Source organism: Hyperolius riggenbachi, chromosome 3, assembly GCF_040937935.1.
Source record: "Hyperolius riggenbachi isolate aHypRig1 chromosome 3, aHypRig1.pri, whole genome shotgun sequence".
Lineage (NCBI taxonomy): Eukaryota > Metazoa > Chordata > Amphibia > Anura > Hyperoliidae > Hyperolius > Hyperolius riggenbachi.
The window spans coordinates 298,172,864-298,199,277 of record NC_090648.1 but is presented as its reverse complement, the minus strand read 5'-3'; the positions used below and the strand labels follow the sequence as shown (position 1 = coordinate 298,199,277).

Genomic DNA, 26,414 nt, shown 5'->3' with positions numbered 1-26,414 from the left:
ACTGTTTTTAACCACTTTTAATGCGGCGGGGAGCGGCGAAATTGTGACAGAGGGTAATAGGAGATGTCCCCTAACGCGATTTTAACAATACAGATTCTCTTTAAGGTGATATCATGTAAAGCTATAGCCTTGTTCACTCAATAGGCCTCAGCTGAGAATCTAGAGTGCCCACAGGTGTCACATAAAGTTGTTGACATCATGACTGCGAAGACGCGGCTTCCTAGGACACAGAAAAGACGAGAACGTGTGGCCACCAGTGACTGATCCGAATGACTCCACACTGTTGAATGCAGCCAGCGTCTGTGTGACTGTATGTGTGTCTCATGGAGGCTCAAGGATAGTTTGGGACAGTGGGAGAGCTTGGGGGGAAGATCACATGTCACTGCAGGGCAAGGGGGTTGGGGAGAAGGTTCCCGCACCACTTGTTGTTACTACTGTGTATATTTTTTTCTTTTGGGGGGGGTGGGGAATAAGGCCCCTTTTTAAAATTTGAGCACCCCCCATTTAAGGACCCTCTGCACGGCCCTGCCGTCCATTTAGGAGCACGCTCAAGGAGGGTGTATGGAGTAAACAGATTATGCACCCCACTCCAACTTGGTCTAGGGGAAGATTTCAATAGTGGACATGGCTTCAACACAGAGGTGAGGCCTGTGAAGCTGAAGAGCTATGCAGTTTATAGGAATGCTAAAGAAGCCTCAGGTACAGTCACCTCATAAGTTTTGACTGAGTACTCTTTAAGGGAAGCCAATAGACATCCTTAACCACTTTGTGTGTAGAGGTTGTTTCACCTTGTGGACCTTTACCTGGGTACCTATACCTATACCTTGTAACGATCGGTGTAACACAGAGAGGGTCTGATTACCGGTGATCTGCAGTATCACCGAGAATACAGATATATACCCAATTATAGATGATCTGCAGTATCACCGATAATCAGAGATATATCTCTAACCTCTGGACACCTGAGTAATACCTTGGTGCAACAGTAATACTTTGAGGAGAGCACCCGTACAAAGGGTGCAAGGCAGTAGGAGGTACTGCCTAAAGAACAGATTCCTTCCAATGGCCTGAGGCTCCCCAAGGGGCGGAGCCAGGCTGAGAGTGGGAAGGACCAGAGTGTGAGTGACACCAGTGACACCAAGTGTCACTGACAGGTCTGTGAACTATCTCCCAACTGGGGAAATAGTTCTCAAGGCCGGACAGGCCAGGTCGGCAATAGACAGACAGATCAGGTACAAAGACAGGAGACAGAATCAGAATCCAAGGACAAGCAGAGTTCGGCAACAGAGTATCAGATATAGCGAAGTACCAATTCAGAGATCAAGAGAGGGGTCAGGAAAGCAGGAAGTCATAACAAATAATAACAATGTCTATTCTTTAGGTGTGAGCTCCGTGATCATCAACACCCTGGAACTAGTCTGATATATAACAGAGTGGTAATACAGTTCCCTAGTCTTGGGTGTGAGTTCCTTGATCATCAACACCCTGGAACTAGTCTGAAGTATAACAGAGAAATAACAACACAGATTTTAGCAAAAGGTCTGAGTGCTACCACGTAGTGATCGCAACGGCAGACACCAGAGAAATGACCAGCACCTAGTATATATACCCTAGCACTCTCCAGCGCCTCCCCTAAGTGCTGGACCAATAGGAAGTGGTAAAATTGGCAGCTGACCGGCTTGGTCAGCTGACACCCTTCTGGCTGTCATAAAAGCTCTGCCTCTCAACGCGCGGCGCGCGCGCGCCCTTCTGAACCTGTGTGGACTATCTCTCCCAGCCACACCAGAACTGTTTTGCAATGTATCCGCTGTGCAGTATGCAGAACCAGCCGCACCGCTATCCGAGCACGCGACGGTTTCTCCGTGTTCCGCCATGCGGACAGATGTAGGCCTATGCGTGCAAACCGCCGCGTCAGACGTGGAATCCGCCTCCTTATTGAACGCGGAATCAGCCGCCTTACCTTGAGTACTCGCGGCGGCTTTTCCGCTTTTTCTCACATACCTATAATGTTATCACTGCGTATGGCACCTAAGAGATATCTATATGTAACTATTTATTCCATCTATCTCAAAGCTTAATCAAATTTCTGGTACAATGGATAGTAAAAATGTTTGATTTTGAATAAAGGAATATTTTTTACTTCTTGTGTATTTTATTGTCTTTGAACTGTAGCAATAATGAAACCATTTTAATGATAATAATTGGGGGGGGGGGGGGGGGGTAGGAGAGTAATATGAAGGTTTATTTATTATGTGGAGGAGCAGTCTCAAAAGTGAGCATAGTTGTAGTAGGTGTATAAACTGCATTTTAATTGTAATAGCCCTATCTTTTGTTCCCATTGCAATTATTCCACTATTTTATGTTCCCCGTCCCGTTGTCTTTATATGTTGAGCTCACTTATATTGGCCCTTATGTTGTGCCCCCCCCCCTACAGTGGCCCCTATAATGTGCCCTCTCATGCTGGCCTATGTGCTTTGTGCCCATAAAAGTGTCCCATAATAGGTTCCGGGAAAGATTTCCCTGGTGGTCTTGTGGTGCCCCTTTCCCTTATAGTTTTCCCTGGTGATTTAGTGATCTCCCCTCATATTATTGTTTTGTTTTTTTTCTGGTGGTAAAATGTTTCACATTCCCCTTATAGGTTTCCCTGGTGGTTTAATGGTCTTTTATACACATTATGGTTTTGATGGGTAATTGGGATGGAGGACATATATCTACACCCCTAAGGCTTAGGTGAAGTCCTAAGGATATTGATATATTGATATATCATCCATTAAACATTAGATGGTTCATTTGTTAAAAAAAATATATTTTGTTTAAATCAGAAACAGTGCAAGAGATTGTGGTGCACAAGTACAGAAGGAATGCATAAAGGATGTTACACACAGCATATGCCTCTGGCAGATGGAAGTGACTGTGGACATGGAAAGGTAACCAGCTACGCTGTTTGCTTGTTTCTTTTCTTTTAAGTAAAATGTGTGCAATTGTGCAAAAAAAATGTCCCCCCACTTGTACAGCAGTGTACGGCACTTGCGTTGGTCTCCAATGCAGTGAAGATCCCATCCTGGCCCAATTTAAATCCACATACAAACTGTAATCTAATTTGCATCAGCTCAGGAAATTTGCTTATTCATAGTGAGATTAATAAATTAACACTTATTTATTAATATTAGAATTCCTGAAATGCTTGCCTTGTCTGTGTGATGTCTCTTGTGCTTTCACTGAGCAGCATTGCCGGAGTGGCCTTTGCGTTGACAAAGTTGATGCCCGCGCTGTTGATGGTGACTGGGGACCTTGGGAACCATATACATCGTGTTCAAGAATCTGTGATGGTGGAATTAAAACTTCTTCCAGAAACTGCAATCAACCTGAGTAAGATTTACATTTGAATATTTATATTTATGTGACTTTTCTGTTGTAAATTCATTGTGATCTGCAACTGGTAATTTCAGGTTTATATAGCGTGGCAGCTCTTTAATGAAAGAAAATGTGTCTAGCGGTGTAGCACTAGCCATACCGGCTGTTATGAGTCCCAGAAAAATTTGGGGCCTATTTGGCCTTAAAGGGACTCCGAGCAGTGCAGAAACTATGGAAAGATGCATATCATTTTAAAGTTCTCTTTCTCCTCTTTCCAATGATATATAAACCTCCGCCCTAGGCCTTTTAGTTTTCGCTATTTCCGCGATTAAAATTGCCGCGGCCACGATTTCAATTGCGAAAATAGAGAAAACTAAAAGGCGTAGGGCGTCAATTTAGGTGTCGCCAGAAAGAGGAGAAAGAGAGCTTTAAAATGATATCCATCTTTCCATAGTTACATTGTATTACACAGGGCGACTTTTTCCTAAAGTCATCAGCTTCATTCTGCTGAATGGAGCTGCTGACACTGAGGAAAGTGTCGTCCTGTGTAATACAAGTAACTATGGAAAGATGAATATCATTTTAAAGCTCTCTTTCTCCTCTTTCTGGCGACACCTAAATCGCCGCCCTACGCCTTTTAGTTTTCTCTATTTTCGCTATTTGAAATCGTGGCCGCGGCAATTTTAATCGCGGAAATAGCGAAAACTAAAAGGCCTAGGGCAGAGGTTTATATATCATTGGAAAGAGGAGAAAGAGAACTTTAAAATGATATGCATCTTTCCATAGTTTCTGCACTGCTCGGAGTCCCTTTAATGTTTACCCTTGAATCCTTCTCACCCTGTGACAATCAGACACTTACTGTACATTTAAACTGAGCTTTAGAGTTCTGAGAGGGGATGCAGTATGTGTGCAGTTTGTGTCTCTGGAGAAGCTGTGCTGAGTATTGCAGCATTTCTCCAGTGCACTCTAACTGCATAATGTGCAGTTATGTCTGCAGAAAGTGATACAACTGGTCACAACACCAGGAGAGGCAATAGAATTTCTAATACTGTAGAATTGGAACACATACTGTCCAACACAGGTACCTTATTTTTCAGACCATAAGACCCAAATGTGGCGGGGAGATCAGTGTGTTTTATGGTCCAAAGAATACAACTTGGACCAACGCCACATGTGCTCCCACATGCCCCCAGAGAATTGCCCGCAATGTGGCACTCACCCGCCACTGTTATCATGCCCTCGGATTACTATAGGCCACCCACTAACAGGGCCAGATCTCCTTGTGCCCGAGGACCACAACCCCGAGTCTGCCTCCGGCCAATTGCCCATGTTACTGCGCACCCCCAGTGCTGTTGCCACGCCCCTGGATTACTATAGGCCACCCACTAACTTTGCCTGGCTTCCTCATTCCCAGGGACCATACCCCCCCCCCCCCCCCCCCCCCGGTGTCTGCCTCTTGCCAATTGCCCACGTTGGTGCGCTTACCATGTCACCAGATTACTATACAGGGAGTGCAGAATTATTAGGCAGGTTGTATTTTTGAGGAATAATTTTATTATTGAACAACAACCATGTTCTCAATGAACCCAAAAACTCATTAATTTAAAAGCTGAATATTTTTGAAAGTAGTTTTTAGTTTGTTTTTAGTTTTAGCTATTTTAGGGGGATATCTGTGTGTGCAGGTGACTATTACTGTGCATAATTATTAGGCAACTTAACAAAAAACAAATATATACCCATTTCAATTATTTATTTTTACCAGTAAAACCAATATAACAACTCAACGTTCACAAATATACATTTCTGACATTCAAAAACAAAACAAAAACAAATCAGCGACCAATGTAGCCACCTTTTTTTGCAAGGACACTCAAAAGCCTGCCATCCAAGGATTCTGTCAGTGTTTTGATCTGTTCACCATCAACATTGCATGCAGCAGCAACCACAGCCTCCCAGACACTGTTCAGAGAGGTGTACTGTTTTCCCTCCTTGTAAATCTCACATTTTATTATGGACCACAGGTTCTCAATGGGGTTCAGATCAGGTGAACAAGGAGGCCATGTCATTAGTTTTTCTTCTTTTATACCCTTTCTTGCCAGCCACGCTGTGGAGTACTTGGACGCGTGTGATGAAGCATTGTCCTGCATGAAAATCATGTTTTTCTTGAAGGATGCAGACTTCTTCCTGTACCACTGCTTGAAGAAGCTTTGACTTGAAAAAGCGGGGGTTGTTTCCCCGCGAAATGCGTTGCCTATGTCCTTGCATTAAATTATATTTTAACATATCCCCTGTATATGTGCCTATTTGCACTACTACCATCCCCATATTGCTATCCTGCCATCAGCGGAGGACCGGACGCCGCTCACCACGCTCTTCCGCGTGTGTTAAAGGAAGCGTCCAGGTCCCCATAGCAACTGCCGCTTGGATCACTGGGAAGGTGACGTCACGGACTTCCGCCCCGCCGATACGGAAAGCCCGGTCCCCGGCTGGCTTAGAGGGACGACTGCTTATCGCGGCTGTGTACGCTGTGCCAGCCAAATTACGATTAGGTGAGACCATTCCACCTTCTTTCTGTACCTTGTTGAATCGACTCTCAGAGCGCTCCCTTCTTTCTCTTCTTGCTTGAAGAAGGTGTCTTCCAGAAACTGGCAGTAGGACTGGGAGTTGAGCTTGACTCCATCCTCAACCCGAAAAGGGCCCACAAGCTCATCTTTGATGATACCAGCCCAAACCATACTCCACCTCCACCTTGCTGGCGTCTGAGTCGGACTGGAGCTCTCTGCCCTTTACCAATCCAGCCACGGGCCCATCCATCTGGCCCATCAAGACTCACTCTGATTTCATCAGTCCATAAAACCTTAGAAAAATCAGTCTTGAGATATTTCTTGGCCCAGTCTTGACGTTTCAGCTTGTGTGTCTTGTTCAGTGGTGGTCGTCTTTCAGCCTTTCTTACCTTGGCCATGTCTCTGAGTATTGCACACCTTGTGCTTTTGGGCACTCCAATGATGTTGCAGCTCTGAAATATTGCCAAACTAGTGGCAAGCGTCATCTTGGCAGCTGCACGCTTGACTTTTCTCAATTCATGGGCAGTTATTTTGCGCCTTGGTTTTTCCACATGCTTCTTGTGACCCTGTTGACTATTTTGAATGAAATGCTTGATTGTTTGATGATCACGCTTCAGAAGCTTTGCAATTTTAAGAGTGCTGCATCCCTCTGCAAGATATCTCACTATTTTTGACTTTTCTGAGCCTGTCAAGTCCTTTTGACCCATTTTGCCAAAGGAAAGGAAGTTGCCTAATAATTATGCACACCTGATATAGGGTGTTGATGTCATTAGACCACACCCCTTCTCATTACAGAGATGCACATCACCTAATATGCTTAATTGGTAGTAGGCTTTCGAGCCTATACAGCTTGGAGTAAGACAACATGCATAAAGAGGATGATGTGGTCAAAATACGTATTTGCCTAATAATTCTGCACTCCCTGTAGACCAATTACTAACATAGCCAGGTCTCCTCATTTCCCGGGAACATGCCCCCCCCCCCCCTCTCCCCAAGTCTTTCTCCAGCCTACTGCTCACATTGTTGCACTCTTCCAATGAGGTTAATATGCCCCCGGATTATTATAGGCCAACTACATACATCGCCAGGTTTCCTCATTCCCAGGGACCATGCACCCCCTCCTCCCTCCTCTCTCCAGCCTATAGTGCTGCAGTATTCATGATCACTATGATGATCAGGGGATTAATGTTTGTGCGCTATGAGGAAGTACCCCGTGCATCAACAGAGTGGGACAGGGTAACTATGGTTACCTTTCTTTGGCACCGCAAATAGCTAGATGTTGGGAGGGTATTACCAGGAAAGCCAATAGGCTATTCTGGTGTATGTATCCTCCCTTCTTCAGCACCATCCCGATGACATACATAGCAGGCATAGTGGCTTGGGGAGTGGCACATTTTTTTGAACAGCCAGAGGCTGCCTGTCCATTGGAGCAGCAAAACGTGATCATGGTGGTGTCTTTCAAGGTAGCAGATCCATAGACTACAGTGACTGGTGAGCAATAGTACAGTATATGTACAGTTCAGCAGGCATTACAGTCAGATCTTTGCTATTGATCATATGTTATGTGATATGTTATGTGTGATATGTTACATTGATATTTATGATGGTGTGGTTCTTCATTATGCATGTGGGTGTTTCAATTTATATTGATTATAAGCACTTATGTTTGCAGTTTTCCTGTAACTGTTTACATTGTGCTTTGAGAAGCTGGTGTTCTAACCTAACTTGGATCTTAAAGAGAAACGCCGACCAAGAATTGAACTTTATCCCAATCAGTAGCTGATACCCCCTTTTACATGGGAAATCTATTCCTTTTCACAAACAGACCATCAGGGGGCGCTGTATGACTGATATTGTGGTGAAGCCCCTCCCACAAGAAACTCTGAGAACCGTGGTACTCCTGGCAATTTCCTGTCTGTGAACCTTGTTGCATTGTGGGAAATAGCAGTTTATAGCTGTTTTCAACTGCCAAAAAAGCATGCAGCAGCTACATCACCTGCCAACAGGGCAGCCATCACGGGGGGACAACTGACACTGCAGTGAGGGGCTCAGGGCTTCTGGGGGCTCTGGGCCCTCCAAAGCGCTGGAAGGGCCACATGTGCTGGCTGCGTGCCTGTGGCCCACTAACCAGCACACCGCGTTTCAGCACTGAGAGAAGAGTGACATCATCGCTTGAACGCGGGGAGCAGATGAGTGAGCCCGCTACAGCGGACTTTCTGCACTGGGGCACCACCTATATCTGGCTACAGGCTACCTATACTGGCCCACCACCTATACCTGGCTATCTATACTCGGGCTGGAACCACCTATACCTAGCTACCTATACTGGGCCGACACCTGTACCTGGCTATCTATACTGGGGCTGGAACCACCTATACCTGGCTACCTATACTGGGGTACCACCTATACCTGGCTACCTATACTGGGGTACCACCTTACTTGACTACCTATACTGGGGCACCACCTATACTTGGCTACTTATATTGGTTTACCTATAGCTTGCTACCTACACTGGGGCACCTGTACCTGGCTAAGCTATACTGGTGCACCACCCATACCAGGCTACCTATACCGAGGCACTACCTATAGTTGAATACCCATACTGTGTGTACCTGTATCTTGCTGGCCTATACTGGGCCACCAGCTATACCAGACTACCTATACTGGGGGCATCTACACCAGGCTACCTATACTGGGGCACCACCTATAGCTGGCTACTAATACTTAGGGAACCTATACCTGGCTACCTATACTGGGGCACCTATACCTTGCTAGGACAGGGGGATGAGCTGAGACAAAAGGGGACAAGAGGTAACACAGGGGGATAAAAGAGGCGGACAAAAGAGGCACAGGGAGAAAAGAGAGGATACGGGAACATGAGGTCACACAGAGAGAAACAAAAAAACACAAACTGAGGTGAGACAGAGGGGGACAAAAGAGGCACAGGAAGAAAAGAGGGGGACAAAAGAGAACGGATAAAGGATAAGAACGGACCTACAAGTCCCTATCTCATTTGTTAACCGGGGACAACCTGTATTTTGCTAATATTTAGCTCCACCCACAACATGCCATGGTCATGCTCAATTTTTGCAGCATCATGCTGTGCTTGCCGCTTTCTTCAGTGTCGGAGCCATGCACATTTTTCACCGCAGCGCACTTCGCACACGGACACGGGGGTGGAGTGGCTAGTGGGCGGGCACAGCAACCAGTGGGTGGGCCCAGAGAGGGGGGCCCAGGCCTGATGATGTGTGAGGGGCCCCAAAATTTCTGATGGCAGCCCTGCTTGCCAACAGTAAAAATGTCACCATGTAATAAATGACAGAATGTAAATTAGGGATTTAAAAGATTTTACAATGGGCAAACACTGACTAAATCATTTATACATAATTATTGTAAAAATGAAGCACTTTTTTTTACATTATTTTCACTGGAGTTCCTCTTTAAGTGTAGCTGGGGGGCAGTGGGAATTAGGGTAGGTGGGGGGTATTGTAGCTGGTGAACAGCTATGGTTATTTTAGCTGGGCAGTGCCGCTTAGAACAGCTCCATAAGATGCCCCTGCACCATGGGCGCACCAGGTCTAGCATATTTTCCCTGGTTTTGGTTCTCTAAACTTAGGCGCATCTTATGGTCCAAAAAATATGGTATTCCGAAGGCCCTGTGGTTGGGTAACTATCATGCTTTATCAATTACAGTATATATGGCTAGCTAATCAAATCCATAGGTGAGTGTGCCATCACCCTTGTATTCCTAGGCCTAGAAGCACCATGAAAATCTGTGGGGGCCCTGTGCCTTGTACATTTCTGTATGTTTCGTATTTATTTTGTGACACCATTACGCATGCCTTTTTAAATGGGTTTCGTTAGTGATCCCAAAACATTTGTTATATTTATAGTTTTGGATGGTGGCCAACAATCTCAGGTCAAGCACCCTGCAAGCACAAAGGGGTTGAATGATGTGCCTTCACATGATTGGATATGTTAATTCCTTCTTAATGACTGAACTTTTCTCTCATAATACGTGATTGCACTTACCTTTGATTCTGTTGCTTTCAGACCAAGAAATGGGGGCAGGTATTGCGTTGGGAGAAGAATGAAATTCCGATCTTGCAACACAGATTCTTGTCCCAGGGGGAAGAAAGACTTTAGAGATGTGCAGTGTTCTAATTATGATGGTAAACATTTCAACATCAATGGCCTTACAACCAGTGTCCGTTGGATTCCAAAATACAGCGGCAGTAAGTATTGGATGTGAGATTTTTTTTCTTTAAATATGAAAAGAGCAACTGAACTGAAGCTTCACAATAACAGAATAAAATGTTGTATTGTTTGTACAGTCTTAATGAAAGATCGCTGCAAGCTATTTTGTCGTGTTTCTGGGACGTCATCTTATTACCAGCTGAAAGACAGGGTTGTTGATGGTACTCCTTGTGGTCCTGAAACGGATGACTTGTGTGTTCAAGGGTTATGCAGGGTATGAATAAACCTACATGTGTGTATGTTTAATGTGTGCATATGTGTTTGTACATAATTTAATTCTTTGTTACATTTTATTTGTCTGCAGGTATTTTGATGTTTGTGTTACTTTAAAGATTACTTTAAAAGGCAGGTCATATAAAAGCAATAGCTTCTATACTGATGGAGTTTAATGGGCTATATTTTGGGGTTCTATCTATCTCTAGGGGTTCCTGCAGTGAGAGCATGTTCCTGCAATCTGGGGAATTTTGAGGAGTCCTTGCTCCATCCTCCACATCAGTCAGAATATAACATATCTTGAAAGGTCAGCAGGGGGATGGGACCTCCTGATTATATATGTCACTTGTGTAGACCTGGTAGAATCAAGTGTGGTTGTCTTGCTAACAGAGTCTCCAATGAATCCACTATGTGTAGTATTTACCCCAGCCTTGTTCCACTAACTGGACTGCCAGTTATAGGGAGATTATCTCTTTAAAAGTTTAAGTAGCTGACAATATTTAACAAAGACATGATTGCTTGGTGATTGCTCCAAACGACATCTTCTATCTTAATAATATATGCCAGATGTGCTTGTAAGTTGTTTGGCAGTGTGCAATATATATATAGTGGTTGGTGAACTCTGACCTCTGGTATACTGCAGGGCTGTCCTGCATTGGAAGAAACATGACAGAGGAGTGAGATTTGAAGTATGTTACATTTTTGTTCTTTCTAGCATGTCCATTAAGTACTCATTTGTAATTTATACATGGGTACAGTGAATTCCAGTTACATAACTAAGGAAAATAAGCATACCTGAAACTCGGGGAAAGCAGCCATATGTGAAAGTCATTGCTGTGCTTTTCTTTTGCAGTCAATGCACTTTTGCGCTTTTTTGACATTTAACCTGCACTCATCTTCATAGTTAACCTGCACTCATCTTCATAGGCAAATGCTGCCAATCATTGAAATACAAATGGAATTGCCATATTAAAATTGATATTGTCTACAGCTGTTATGTGTATCAGTGCTGCAGTCTTTGTGTTCCTCTACCAATGAAGCAATAGGAGATGGCTGAACATGAAAGATGCTGATGAGGTGGATGCTGTAGTAGGAGATGGCATCTCTTTTACAAGCGATCAGAGAGGGTAGTGGATGAGTGCAGCTCTTGTATGAAAAAAACACAAAAAAACGGTGCACATTTAGTGTACAGAGCTGCCCATGGAGGACGGATCTCATCTGGTTTTGTTGGCTGGAAGAACCACTACAGGTTACCAGTATGTATGCTTGTGTCACTCTGTGACGGGAACGGCCTGTGCACAATCGCCCGGGGCTGATGGTTAACATCATCTCCTCTGGTACTCTTTTTTTGGCTACAGCTGATGGACTTAAGCTACATACACATGGGGGACCGGCGACAGCTCCGCCCGTGCAACAGCTGTCTACACGTCTCTGCCCAAAGGCAGAGACACGGCGGAAGCTGTCGCCGAAGGTTCCTCCCCCCGTGTATGTAGTTGCTGTCGCTAGTCCGCATACACACGGCGGACTAGCGACAGTTGCGGCGAAGTTGCGGTGACAGCTGTTGCTGGCTATTGAACAAGTCAATCGCCTGGCGACGGTTCGGGGCGCGCACGTCATACACACGGGCGACCTGTCACCGCAACACGTGCGTGCCACGTGGTTGCGGCGACAGCCGTACCCCGTGTGTATGAGCCATTAGAAAGATACATAGCAGCTCAGATGGCTACACTAGATATTTCACTGGGCTATGGCAACAGCTGCAATAGCAGCGCTAGTGAGCAGTGCAGTAAAGAGCAGCTGTATGCTAGTTTCTATATTTTATTGCAATCATTATTATTATAATTTTTACAGATCTATAGAGTTTGTTTTAATATGCTATAATTTTTACATTAGGTAACATTTTGATATTGCACATGAGCAGACTTTATATCTCTGTAAATGACAATTTTTTCATTTTTTTTTACACACAATTGTCCATTTACAGAGACATTTCTCCCACTCAGCATGGGTATGTGTAAGAATACACCCCAAAACACATTATACTACTTCTCCTGAGTACGGCACCCTAATGCGCTAAGGGGCCCAAAGTCCAATGAGTACCTTTAGGATTTCACAGGTCATTTTGCGACATTTGGTTTCAAGACTACTCCTCACGGTTTAGGGCCCCTAAAATGCCAGGGCAGTATAGGAACCCCACAAATGACCCCATTTTAGAAAGAAGACACCCCAAGGTATTCCGTTAGGATTATGGTGAGTTCATAGAAGATTTTATTTTTGTCACAAGTAAGCGGAAATTGATTTTAATTGTTTTTTTTCACAAAGTGTCATTTTCCGCTAACTTGTGACAAAAAATAAAATCTTCTATGAACTCACCATACTCCTAACGGAATACCTTGGGGTGTCTTCTTTCTAAAATGGGGTCATTTGTGGGGTTCCTATACTGCCCTGGCATTTTAGGGGCCCTAAACCGTGAGGAGTAGTCTTGAAACCAAATGTCGCAAAATGACCTGTGAAATCCTAAAGGTACTCATTGGACTTTGGGCCCCTTAGCGCAGTTAGGGTGCAAAAAAGCGCCACACATGTGGTATCGCCGTACTCAGGAGAAGTAGTATAATGTGTTTTGGGGTGTATTTTTACACATACCCATGCTGAGTGGGAGAAATATCTCTGTAAATGGACAATTGTGTGTAAAAAAACAAAACAAAAAATTGTCATTTACAGAGATATTTCTCCCACCCAGCATGGGTATGTGTAAAAATACACCCCAAAACACATTATACTACTTCTCCTGAGTACGGCAATACCACATGTGTGGCACTTTTTTGCAACCTAGGTGCGCTAAGGGGCCTAACGTCCTATTCACAGGTCATTTTGAGGCATTTGGATTCTAGACTACTCCTCACGGTTTAGGGCCCCTAAAATGCCAGGGCAGTATAGGAACCCCACAAGTGACCCCATTTTAGAAAGAAGACACCCCAATGTATTCTGTTAGGAGTATGGTGAGTTCATAGAAGATTTTTTTTTTGTCACAAGTTAGTGGAAATTCTGAGTGAAATCTGAGCGTGTGGGCGGGTGATTGGGTGCCCACAAGGGGCAGATTAGGGTCTAATCTGATGGGTACCAGTGACAGGTAGTGATAGGGGGTGATTGATGGGTAATTAGTGGGTGTTTAGAGGAGAGAACAGATGTAAACAGTGTACTTGGGAGGTGATCTGACGTCGGGTCCGTAGGCGATCTAATGGTGTGGGTGGGTGATCAGATTGCCCGCAAGGGGCAGGTTAGAGGGTGATTAATGGGTGATTGACAGGTGATTGACAGGTGATCAGGGGGGATAGATGCATACAGTACACAGGGGGGGGGGGGGGGGGTCTGGGGAGAATCTGAGGGGTGGGGGTGATCAGGAGTCCCCAGGGGGCAGTTTAGGGACTAAAAAAAAATAACATTGACAGATAGTGACAGGGAGTGATTGATGGGTGATTATGGGGGTGATTGGGTGCAAACAGTAGTCTGGGGGGTGGGCAGGGGGGGGGGGTCTGAGGGGTGCTGTGGGCGATCAGGGGGCAGGGGGGGGGACAGATCAGTGTGTTTGGGTGCAGACTAGGGTGGCTGCAGCCTGCCCTGGTGGTCCCTCGGACACTGGGACCACCATGGCAGGAGGCAGCCTATATAATACACTTTGTAAACATTACAAAGCGTATTATACGCTTCCTATCCGGCGATCGTCGGGTTAACAACCCGCCGGCGCTTCCGATTGGCCGGCGGGTTGACGTCGCGGGTGGGCGGAGCCTATTGCCGGCGGATGCGCGCGCATCCCAGCGCGCGATCCCCGGCAAAACAGTGCCCCAGGACCTGACGCCATTCTGCGTTACGTGGTCCTGGGGCTGCCACTTTGCCGCCGCCAATATGAAGTAGGCGGTCGTCAAGTGGTTAAAGCACACCTGAAATAAGAGAAATATGGAGGCTGGCATGTTTATTTCCCTTTAAAGTGGATCCAAGATGAAAAACTAACTATAACAAGTAACTTGTCTATATATCTTATCTAAAGTTTAGATAGTTTACACAGCAAATCTAGCTGCAAACAGCTTCAATAGAATATGATTATTTCTTCCTGTGATACGACAGCAGCCATGTTGTTTGTAAACATTACACAAAGCAAGCTTGTCTTTATCTTCAGCACTCAGCCTGTTAAAAAAACCTAATCCCACCTCATCCTCCCCTCTAGCTAGTAATACCTACCCCTCCTCCTGTCCAGACTAAGCTCCCATGAGCCCTTGCTACTGTCTGAAAATGCCAAGGCTCTCTGAAATGCTGTGGGCGAGGCTTGTTTAGTTTATAGGGAATTAGAGTATTAAAACAAAAACAAAAAAGTATTTGGCTTGAGGAATGCCCTATAAACAATAGGAAAGGAACACAATTATGCAATAAGTAAAAGTTAATCTCGGATCTACTTTAAACAATGCAGATTGCCAGGGTGTCCTGCTTGGCCTCTACCTCTAATACTCTTAGCCACAGACCCTGAACAAGCATGCAGATCAGATGTTTCTGACTGAAGTGTGACTGGATTAGCTGCATGCTTATTACAGGTGTGTGATTCAGACACTACTGCAGCCAAAGAGATCAGCAGAACTGCCAGACAACTGGTATTGTTTATAAAAGAAATAAACATGACATCCTCCTTATCCCTCTCAGTTAAGGTGTACTTTAACTTCTCACTCCAGTCAAGCCAGTCTGTGTCAGGGGCGTAGCAGTAGGGGTTGCAGAGGTTGCGACCGCATCGGGGCCCTTGGTCCAGAGGGGCCCTGAAGGGCCCTCCCTCATCTACAGTATTAGATCTCTATTGGTACTGTGCTCATAATAATCCCTTCTATAGATACTATGTATAGTGGTAATCATTAAAGCGAAATATAACCCAGCATTTATTCTTTGCTCAAAAAATATTTACAGCATATTATATGCAACCAGTATTTTTTTTTTTACTAGACCAACATTTGTAGAATTACACACAGAGCTTGAAAGTTCAGTGCATTGAAATCTGGGCACATCCGAAGTTGTAGATAATGTTATTTTGTGTTTACTTAAATGTATCAAGTGAGGAATTCTGTGACTGTGCGGAAGCAGCTGGAGACAGACACTGAAAGCCTGTCTGCCTTCAATACATAATGAAAAAAAGCAGTTATTAATAAAATGCAAAATCAGCTCACAAAGCAAAAAACTGTAATTTTGGGAACCTATAATTTCTAAATGAATAATAATACTTATGCACGAATGCAAATATGATAACCGTATGGCATATAAAAAGTAGAAAAACATGTTTTTATTGAATATTATGTCAGGGTTTTAAAACGTTTTAACAAACTATTCCCCATCCCCTTCTTGCACCTCTGACACTGTAGTTGCCATTGGCAGGGTTTGGTGCACGGTATCAATTGTTATGTATGCCAAGTTATGGGGCTTGGGAGCCCCATTGTAAAACTTGCATCAGGGCCCACAGCTCCTTAGCTACGCTACTGGTCTGTGTTGTATGTTTAGCGCAGTAAAAAAGAAGTCTTCGTGCAGTGATTACACATTATTTCATATTTACCTGTATGAAAAGAGATTGAATGAAGTAAATGATTAGACTTCTGAGTATATGGCCTGAATCATGTTATATTCAGTTTAAATTATTTTTGAAAGTTGAATAAACGTAACAGCAAAAAGCCTCTAATTACAATAATATTATTAATTACTATTGGCTAATGCTGCCTGTACTATATTGGCCTATTTAATTTAAAATGAATGGTCACATTTGACCTACAGTATTTACCCATTTCCTGTTTTGTGAGCCTTGTACATATTTATAGGGAGGGTTGTTTCAGAAAACCCACAGCCAATCGGATTCAGTCTTTTACTCTGAATTAGTGGTTTGTGTCTGAACAGATGACATGTATTTTCTCAAACTCTTCTTCCCCCAGACTGTATAAGTAAAGCATGTGGTTCGTTGAAAAGGCATGGCCATTTGAAACTTAAGTAATATGCAAGTTTAAGTAAGCGCTGAATCTAAAGTATACTGTGTGACTTATTTTATATAGAATGTTTCACAGAAAAGGTAACAGCAGAGATAAGTTATATCTTATTTTATTTACATTACACACGGTATTAAATTACTTTTTTTTCTTTTCTCCCTAGCAAGCGGGCTGTGATCATGTTTTAAATTCCAAAGCAAGGAGAGATAAATGTGGTGTCTGTGGGGGAGATAATTCCTCCTGTAAAACCGTGGCGGGAACCTTCAATAATGCTCAATATGGTATGTTACCCTGCTATGTCTGATGAGGCTCAGCATGATGTCTCTCTATAGTGTTACCATGTGATTGGTCATCTGTACATGCGTTATGCTAGGAATACACCAGGAGATTTTTTGGCAGATAGATGGTTGGATAATTTCCGACAGGTCTGATCTGATTTTCAATCGTTTTTTTGATCCATTTCTCATAGAAGTGAAATCAATCAGAAACAATCATCAGAAAATCGATCGGAAAATCAATCGGACAGTAAATCTGCTGCAAAATCTCATTGTATATTCCCAGCATTAAAGCAAATTTGTACTGCCTTACGTCTGGAGTCATTTACATGTTTGTGTCCAAGGAGCTATTCGTGTGTTTTACTCCATCAGTGGTTCCTGTTAGTCTATACTGTATTGTACAAAAATCACAGAACATAAAGAGAACCTGTTACTATTGCAAGCATAGTGTTCTGAACCCTTGTACATGGGAGGTATTTACTGTGTATGTTAGAGAAAGAACTGTTTACAGAATAAGAAAAAATGTTAACTCTTTGCAGTATCACAATCTATGAAGATCTTTCACCCCCTACTTATTAAAAAGAGCAGAGCTAAACTCACATTCTTTTTAGACAGCACAGAGCCAGTTCGGCATCTTCTGCGCCTGCGCAAGCACGCGGCCGCGCTGCTCTCGGTCACGCTCATGTGGCCAGGAGTATTCTACACAGGCACAGAATATGCCGACCTGGCGAGGTCAGCATCTGTAATGGTGGGGACTCCGGGACACCAGTTGGGAGCGGATCTGCGGTGAGGGACAGATAGGCAGCCAGGCGCTGGAGGAAGCCCCAGGTAAGTAGATTTTGTTTTGATTTTTTTTTTAAATCCGGACCTGTCCGTTAAAGGGACCATAAGCTGTCAATAAAAATGAAATTGGGACTTATCTGGGGCTTTATTCAGCCCCAGTGTAGGCCGCGAGGACCCCCGACATCCTCCTGGCCTCTCTCCCGGTTCTGCTGGTGGGACTCGTCATCATGCCGACTGCTACACATCATCACGTTGGCTGACTGTGCATGCGTGGTTCAGAATTAGAAATCCAGCACTGTTACGCCAGCCGTGATGATGTGTAGTGGCCGGCGTGATGACGCGTAGCATGCCAGTCCAGGAAGTGTACTGCCGACCTTCAGCCTGAAAGTCGCCGGTAATGGAGCACGACCGGTAGAGGAGCCAGGAGGATGGTGGAGGACCTCGCAGCCTACGGTGGGCTGGAGGAAGCCTCAGGTAAGTCACAATTTAATTTTTATTGACGTTCAGGGTCCCTTTAAGACACAGAAACAGCCATATGCAGACTGATAGAAGTATCTTTGGCAAAACAATTCCACTACACTCTACTGTCAGCTATATAATAATGTTGCAACCCTGGAAAAAAAGTTTGTTATTTACATTGGAAAAGTAGATTTGTTTTCTTTGCATGAAGTTCTGATTCAATGCAATATTTTATTAAAGAAAAGCCATAAACCACTAGTTCTAGTAAGCACCATCCATACGGTCCACCAATGCTTGGTGCCTGAGTGTGAACTGCTGTTCATTATTTTTCACATTCTTTTTCAAGTGATTTCTAAATGAGAACCTGAATAAGCAGGGCAATTTGAAGGGAGAAGAATACTGCTTAAACTGCTTGAGAGACCTAAACTAACTTACAAAAGCTCACTTGTGGTTTGTTTAGTCTACAGACAATCTGACTACAGATTACAAGTTTATCAGATATCTGATGATAGTAGCAAAAAAGTTTCTGTACCGTGTTAGCCAAACAAATTATATAGGTAGAAAAAAACAACGTTTTGTAAAAAATAATACCTTTTAATGGCTAACTAATAGAGTTAAATGATGCAAGCTTTCTGGGATCTAGTCCCCTTCTTCAGGCATATTTCCAGATGTAAGCTGAAGTAAAACACTGATGCAGATAAAGTAAATGTAAAACCATAATAAAAAATGTAAAACCATTTATCTGCATCAGTGTTTTACTTCAGCTTACATCTGGAAATATGCCTGAAGAAGGGGACTAGATCCCAGAAAGCTTGCATCATTTAACTCTATTAGTTAGCCATTAAAAGGTATTATTTTTTACAAAACGTTGTTTTTTTCTACCTATATAATCAGATATCTGAAAAAGAGACATACCAGCTCATGGAGTAAATCACAGAAGAAATACTGTAGTTCTCACCTATTGCCATGGAGGCAACCTTTTAAAATGTATTACATCAGTCTGTGCATGCCTGTGTCGTTGTTTAAAAATTATGGATGATGGTGACTTGTGTCAGTCATTGGAAGTTAGGAAATTGAGTTAAACTGTCCCTTTTGACACCTGAAGATGGGGATGCTGTGTTATTTCACCATCTTCTAAGAGAGGATGCTGTTCTTTTGCCACTCACCCCCTCCCTGCTTCACTGATTGGAGGGGAGATGTGGCTGTGTATTGAGTGACATGGGCACTCATGTGAAGTTTCTGGGGAAAGGATGGCTTGGTAGAGAAATAATGGAGTGACACAAGGGTTTCTGGGATGTGGCTTAGCGGAATGTGGGATGAAGATGAGTCAGGACAGCATCAATCCACATCAGACCAGGTCCGATTGCTTTGGGCTGCATGGCTTTTCTGGCTGGATGGTGGGGTCATGTGATTCTTAATTGTCGGATGAGAGTATGGTGAGGTTTTTATGTCTGAGGGGTTCACAGAGAGGGTGAATGAGGGGTGAGGTATAGATTCAAAAAATAATCGCAATGGATTACCAAGGTTATCTCTGGATCTAAATGTTCTGTGTGAAACCGGCTTCTGCAAGTAAAAATCCCATCCTAAAATGTAGTCACCTAATCTGAAGAACCTGCGTTTAGGCAGTCAGAAGCAGACTCTGTTGGCTTAGTTGCTTCTACTCTGAGTTCATCATCCTTTTATTCAGACTAAAGAGGGGCAGGGGAAGATTACAGCCATACAGCTCCCCCCCCCCCCCCCCCCGATGCACTATTAGACAAAAGGAAAAGATTTCCAATGGGAAAGGGGGACCAGCTACTGATTGGGAAGATGTTCAATCCTGGGTTAAAGTTCTTTGGCCTTCATGGGTGCAAGGTGAGAATTGATCTCGCTCAGTGGGCAGGATCTGGCTAACAGGAATTTTACAAAAACTGAAGTTACGTTATGGTGACCCAGAACCAATAAGATTTTGTGAAGGACTAAACAGAACCTAAAAGCGTTGCAAAAAAAAAAATTGTGCTAAATATAAATTTCCCTCCTTAAAACAGATGGAGATTAGTTATTCAGCTAACCTAAGCCTAAAACAGCTGTCTGCAAATTGAATGAATTGTTATTGCTTTGTAAAATCCATAAGCTGTTGGCACACTTTCAACCCGCAGTTCTGGATATATGTTAGTCTTTTTGGGGATATAAAGTAATGATTTGCACATTCACTCACTGAGCAGAAGTAATGCTTCATGGGAGTACCTTACTGCTCACATAATGCTGAATAATTGTAAATACCTCTGTTCTAGGAAAGAAAATTTATTTTTGGCAGGTTATTCTGTTAAACTTCAGCACACAAATATTTTTACTCACTTTTAGTAAACTACTGCCATCTTGTGGCCATTCTTTAAAATGCATAGTTCTTCATTTTACAAAAAATACATTGATCTTTGTATTGGGCCCTACAGTAATAGAAAATAAACTTGCTTTGCCAACATGTAGCAATCAACATTGGATCAAATGTTATACATTCTTCAATCCCCAGAATGAATTATGAGACTTTATGTGAAATTAATGGGGGCTGCTATTGCTTAGTATACTAGCTGTGTTGCTGTTGCTCTGGCTATAATGTATTTCCAAGGCACCAACTTGGAATGGTTGCATCAAATGACATTCTGACTTTCTTGATTAGCTTATGTGTTCCATATGAGCAACTTTAAGGCCCTTATTCAATTCACTTTATCTCCTAGGTGATATTTTCATACCTTATCAATAAAATGCCTTTTAAGCCACCATCAAGCAAGAAAATACTCTTTCTTATACTTTTTTACCTACCTTTCAGTATGTTTTCAGCGGGGCTGTGGAGTTGGTATAAAAACCATCCGACTCCAACTCTGACTCCTCAGTTTATGAAACCTCCGACTCCAGGTACCAAAAATTTCTCCTACTCAACGACTCCAACTCCTTAGTCTAATACATACCAGGCTTGTGGAGTTGGTACAAAAATTATCCGACTCCTCCGTTTATTGAACTGACTCTAACCCCAGGTACCCAATATTGCTCCGACTCTGACTCCACAGCGCTGGTTTTCAGTTGTAGAGTGCTGAAAGGTTATAAGCAGAAGAAGTAAATGTATCTCTTAGGTGAAAACTTCTTAGAAAAAGTTTTTTGAATGAGGGCCAGTAAGTTTGAGAATAGCTGATTATCATTTCAGCCAAATGGAAGGAGACAAGCAATGGAAGGTTCCATGAGTTTATGATTCTTTGTTTTCTTTATCTTCTATTATCAAAAGAAACTAAACATGCTTTGTTTTGTCAGGGTACAATATCATCATTAAAATTCCTGCTGGAGCAACACACATTGATGTACATCAGCACAGCTACTCAGGAAGACCAGATGATGACAATTACTTAGGTAAATGAGTAAGAATATTTCAATGTTACCTAATGTGCTACACTACAAAATATTATTACTGCTGTTTTTATTTATCACTATCATCTTCTGTGGTGCTGAACACAGTACGTTTTAGCCAATAGTTAGTACCATAAAGACATACCACATACACAATACACTGGAACATCCAGCAATACAAGTCATTAAATACTTGCCTGGTTGATGGGTTGAAGACCATCATTTTTTGTTTTGTTTTAAGCTTCTTTATAATATGCTGCTTTGATTGCCTACTTCAAAATCTAGCAATGTGCATACTCAGGAATGATTCAATTGCAACAAACCTTAGCACTAAGGGCTAAGCAATATTATAATACATTTGAATGCATCATCTACACGGGTGATACAAGCTGGATAGAGAGAAACCGTTATTGTGTTCTTTTCTCTTGATGCGTGATTGCATGTTGTGCTTTTTTATATTTTTTATCTAAAAAATGACATCAATCAGAGAAAAGCCTTTAATCTGCTCTGCCTAGAGGAAAAGACAATTTAATTTGTCTCAGGATTTTAAACTTTGTGACTTGATTATGTTTAGCCTTGTTTAAAAATATCTTTTAAAAAATTGTATAAAGAACATTATAAATCTAGCATAAACCTAGCTAAGCATTTTCAACTTATTACCACTCTCGAAACAACCCACATGGTTCTTGACTGGAGAGGTACATTTCAAAGAGGGAGTGGAAATCCTCCCAACCTTCAATGCACCCTTGTCCATTATAAAGGTCAAGAGGCATAACCCCAATCTAGTGCCCACGAGAAGTTGTAAGTAATTACCCCTATGCATGTGAGTGTAAGCCCAGTGGGTTAACTTTTAGCTTAATCTTGATGAAGTAAACGGGTATCTCTTGCCCACTCCAAAGTGTAGTGTACCAGTGTGGAGTATGTACCAGTATGTGGAGAAAATGGACATGAAAAGATTCTATGGTTGATTGGAATACAGAATTTTTTCAATCCGATTGTTAGATTTTAAGATAGTTTCTGAAGAGAGAAAATGCCCTAATCAAGCTATTTATGGAAACAAATGTTAATTACCTTTTGATTACTTAAGATACCACAAATCTGAATAATCACATCTGAGGAGAATAATGTACATTAATAGGCACCTTTACAGAAGATCCCAGAAGACTACAGCGATTGAGAAAACTCCTAACACTTTAAACTTGGAATACAGCAAGGGACATAACATTTTTTTCCCCTCTTTATTTTAGATTTTTTTAACAGAATATTTTTCAAGGTGTTGTTTTTACATTTCACTACTTTTGGGAATAAATACTCCATACGTGGAGTGGTTGTACAGATATCTGGGGCCTTCTTGTTTTCTCCATAATTCACCCCAGAGCTTACCCTACATGCCTTAGGGTACTTGCCTCAACCCTCTCCTGAGAAACAGAGGTTTTTCTGTAGCCAAAGGTGCTTTGCAGGATATTTTTTTCTTCTACTTCAAGCAGCTGTAACTAGTCCTCTAAAATAAAACTTTTTCCCCAAGTCCAACTTGAATCTCCCACTTAATGTTAACCATTTCCTAATGCCTAACCCTAACCTCGCTTTTCAAAATCCACCCCTCTCTAATGTCAAATTCTCCTTAATGTGTGGGCCCCTTTATAAACACCTCCAGTAACCCTAACATCCTACCCTTAGCATTAATCTTCTTCCTAATGCCAAATTCTAACATTTTAATGCTATTAAATCAAAGATCTCCCTACCCTATCCCATAACCCTAAACCTCTTAATCTACACCTACCCGTAATCAGTACATGCCCATTATTACCTAGCATGTCAGCTTATAACAGTTTTAAACGCTCATCCAAATTAACCCCTAGGAGTAGATATTTTCACTACTAGGGCTTTGAATATGCCATAGTCAAAGACTGTTACTCAAACCAGTATTATACATCTCTATATATAATTTGCAAGTGTCCCTGCATCCTGCTTTGTCTGCGTGTCAGTGCTTTTTTGCTCTGCGCATGTGCAGGGATGCAGAGACACTGAAGGCTTGCAGGGGAGGATGGGGCCAGAAGCGACGGGCGTGTGCACGCGCATGGCTGTGTTCGCATGCGCAGGGACAGACCTAGCCTAAGGCTAAGGTCACTAGTAAAATAAGCTGCTGCAGGATTACCTGCTTTAGTGAACACTGCTTCTTGTTTTATTATAAGTATGCTATCATTGGTTCTGTCGTCTCTAAGCATGCCATTGGTTTTCTCGTCTTGAAGCATGCCATTGGTTTTACTGTCTTGAAGCATACTTGGCTTCTTGTCTTGAAGCATGCCATTGGTTTTGTTGTCTTGAAGCATGCCGTTAGTGTAATGGGATTTGGTGCATATTTTTCTTGTAGGGTAGAGTGTGTGTGTGTGCGTGCGTGCGTGCGTGCGTGCGTGCGTGCGTGCGTGCGTGTGTGCGTGTGTGTGTGTGTGTGTGTGTGTGTCGCATGCCAGAAACTGATGTTAGATTTAAGGTAATTGGTCCATGTGTAATATAACTATTATTTTTATTGCCTAACACATATATATTTATTGCAGCTTTGTCTGACAGCCAAGGAACCTTTGTCCTTAATGGCAATTATATTGTGAGCCAGTTTAAGAGGGAAGTCAATGTGAAAGGTACTGTTGTGGAGTACAGTGGTTCAGACAATGTTGTTGAAAGGATAAATTGTACAAATCGTCTGGAGGAAGATTTAATTCTTCAGGTAACTTTGTTTTTTTGTGTGTTATCACCTAGCCTTTGACTTTACTTGTTATAAAATAATGCAGATACCATACTCAAAAACTTTTTATCTTACAAAGCTTTATACTCTACTACATTATTTTCCTACTTTTAAGTTTAGTTGCTACAACTTTCTATAATGTATTTCCTGTCTTCTCCTTAGTCTCTGCCACTTTCAGTTTTTTGAAACATGGGTGCATTGCCTAGATGGTATCCTAACATTGTAAGTTTATGAATATGTCTTCTTCTAAAACCAAGCATGGGTGATTCCCGAGAACTATACCTGCGCACTACTGGATTCAAGCATGCTTGAGAAAGTGGGAAGGCAGAGCTGGGCTCCTTTCACTCTCTCAGCAATGAAACCCCTGAGAGTCACATATGTATTTGTAAGTGAATGCACAAGATCAATAAGATTATAAGTACAGTACCTCTGCTTATAAATAAAAATCTCAGCAATTATCATGGAATTAAGTATCATTTGAATGTATATTTGAGAAAAAAACACATTTAATGAAACTTTTTCATGATCCCTTTTGTTGCACCCAATGCTAACTCCCTCCTGCCCAAACTAGGCTGAACACTAATTTTAATTGCTTTTAATTAACTTAAAGAGGAATGCCAGTTAAAATAATGTAATAAAAAGGTGTTTTATTTTTACAATATTTATGTATAAATGATTTAGTCAGTGTTTTCCCATTGTAAAATCGTTTAAATCCCTGATTTACATTCTGGCATTTCTCACATGGTGACATTTTTACTGCTGGCAGGTGATGTAGCTGCTGCTAACTGTTTTGGCAGTTAGAAATTGCTGTAAACCGCTATTTCTTATAATGCAACAAGGTTCACAGACAGGAAACTGCCAAGAGTACCATGGTCCTCAGAGTTTCTTGTGGGAGGGGTTTCACCACAAAATCAGCCATACAGAGCCCCCTGATGATCCGTTTGTGAAATGGAATAGGTTTCTCATGGTAAAGGGGGTATCAGCTAGTGATTGGGATAAAGTTCAATTCTTGGTTGGAGTTTCTCTTTAACACTTAACTTGACCTTGACTATTGTTATTATTATAGTTATGGATTATTATTATTATTATTGTTGATTTATATAGTCCTATCATCTTCAATAGCTTTATATGGTATACTTACAAGACAGGCTGCATAAGACAAAGGAAGTACAACATAAGTATGATAATCCAAAATGTTCTACAATACAAAAACAACAGTTTCAAGAAACCATAGGGGAGGTGACCTGCAGAAGATGAACTGTGGCTGACATAAACCCTAACATCACACTAACTATAAGGGCCCTTTTCCACTGCACTGTCATTCTGCAAAATCGCAAAATGCTAGCGATTTTTAAATCACTAGGGTTGCTACTTTACCATAGGAATCACAGTAGGTATTTTCCACTGATTTTTTTACAAAGCACAACCGCTTTCTGGAGCGATTTTGTGATGCAAGTGCATTGCGTATGTAAAATCGCAATCGCTTAACTAAATTAATGAAAATATTCAATTACTGGCATTTAGCGATTGTGATTACAATTGCTAGTGGATAAGTGCCCTAAAACCTGGTGCTCTGTCGCTAAGTACACACATGAGATAAAAGCCTTTGAAAATGAAAGATCACAGACCAATTTTACCACCTTCCATGTAGTATGAGAGCCATACCTACACAGTCTATTCTGTTAAACTGAGTGCATCCATCAGATAAAAATCTTTGCAAATTGAGGAATTAATCTGTCACATAGGTTTGTCAGAGAGGTTTGAAAGATTGTTTTTTAAAGATGCTGTACACATGCAAAAAATCAGTTCCTGCAAAATGCTTTCATAGTCTATGATATCTGCAGATCTCATACACACCTTGTTTAACAGACAGTCATCTGCAGATCAGATCTACCATAATGAATCTGAAAGATTGAGAGATACATATCTTTGGTCTGGCTCTTTTAAGGTCTTTTGTGAACTTTTTTTACAAAGATTATCTGCAGATTTGATGTTTGATCTTTCCTTTTTCAAAGATTTATCTTGTGTGTACCCAGCTTTAGTATTTACAATCGGTTGGCCCGCATACTACATGGAAGGTGATAAAATCAGTCTTTGATCTTTCATTTTCCAAAGACTTTTATTTCTAGTGTGCACTTAGCTTAATCCAGTTTTGATTGGCCAATGATTGACCAATTTTACCACTAGCCTGCACAATCTGTTCATAGTATCTGTTGGCTCTAATACTACGTAGGCTTAAGGCCAGGTACACGGCTTCAATTTTGATTGCCCATTCTTTGACCAATTTACTGTCTACAGTCAGTACAGTATGAAAATGTAAGGGGCTTAACAGTTTTTGCCCATGGCCCCATTTTTCCAAAAACCAGCCCAGACGCTTGTGCCCATCTCTGAT

General features: G+C 42.2%; 1 protein-coding gene across 5 annotated transcripts in view; it reads left to right on the top strand.

Moving 5' to 3' along the window:
- Positions 1-26,414, top strand: part of ADAMTS20 (ADAM metallopeptidase with thrombospondin type 1 motif 20) — a 229,355-nt gene that overhangs the window by 94,329 nt on the left and 108,612 nt on the right. For all 5 annotated transcript variants that reach the window (XR_011030416.1, XR_011030417.1, XM_068276563.1 and 2 more), the window contains exons 11-17: positions 2,823-2,927; positions 3,227-3,369; positions 9,972-10,153; positions 10,253-10,389; positions 16,554-16,671; positions 21,190-21,285; positions 23,838-24,004. Coding sequence is in view for 3 of the 5 variants with exons in the window: in XM_068276563.1 (XP_068132664.1) it covers positions 2,823-2,927; positions 3,227-3,369; positions 9,972-10,153; positions 10,253-10,389; positions 16,554-16,671; positions 21,190-21,285; positions 23,838-24,004 (948 nt within the window). In the remaining 2 variants the exon portion in view is untranslated. The remainder of the gene's footprint in view (positions 1-2,822; positions 2,928-3,226; positions 3,370-9,971; positions 10,154-10,252; positions 10,390-16,553; positions 16,672-21,189; positions 21,286-23,837; positions 24,005-26,414) is intronic.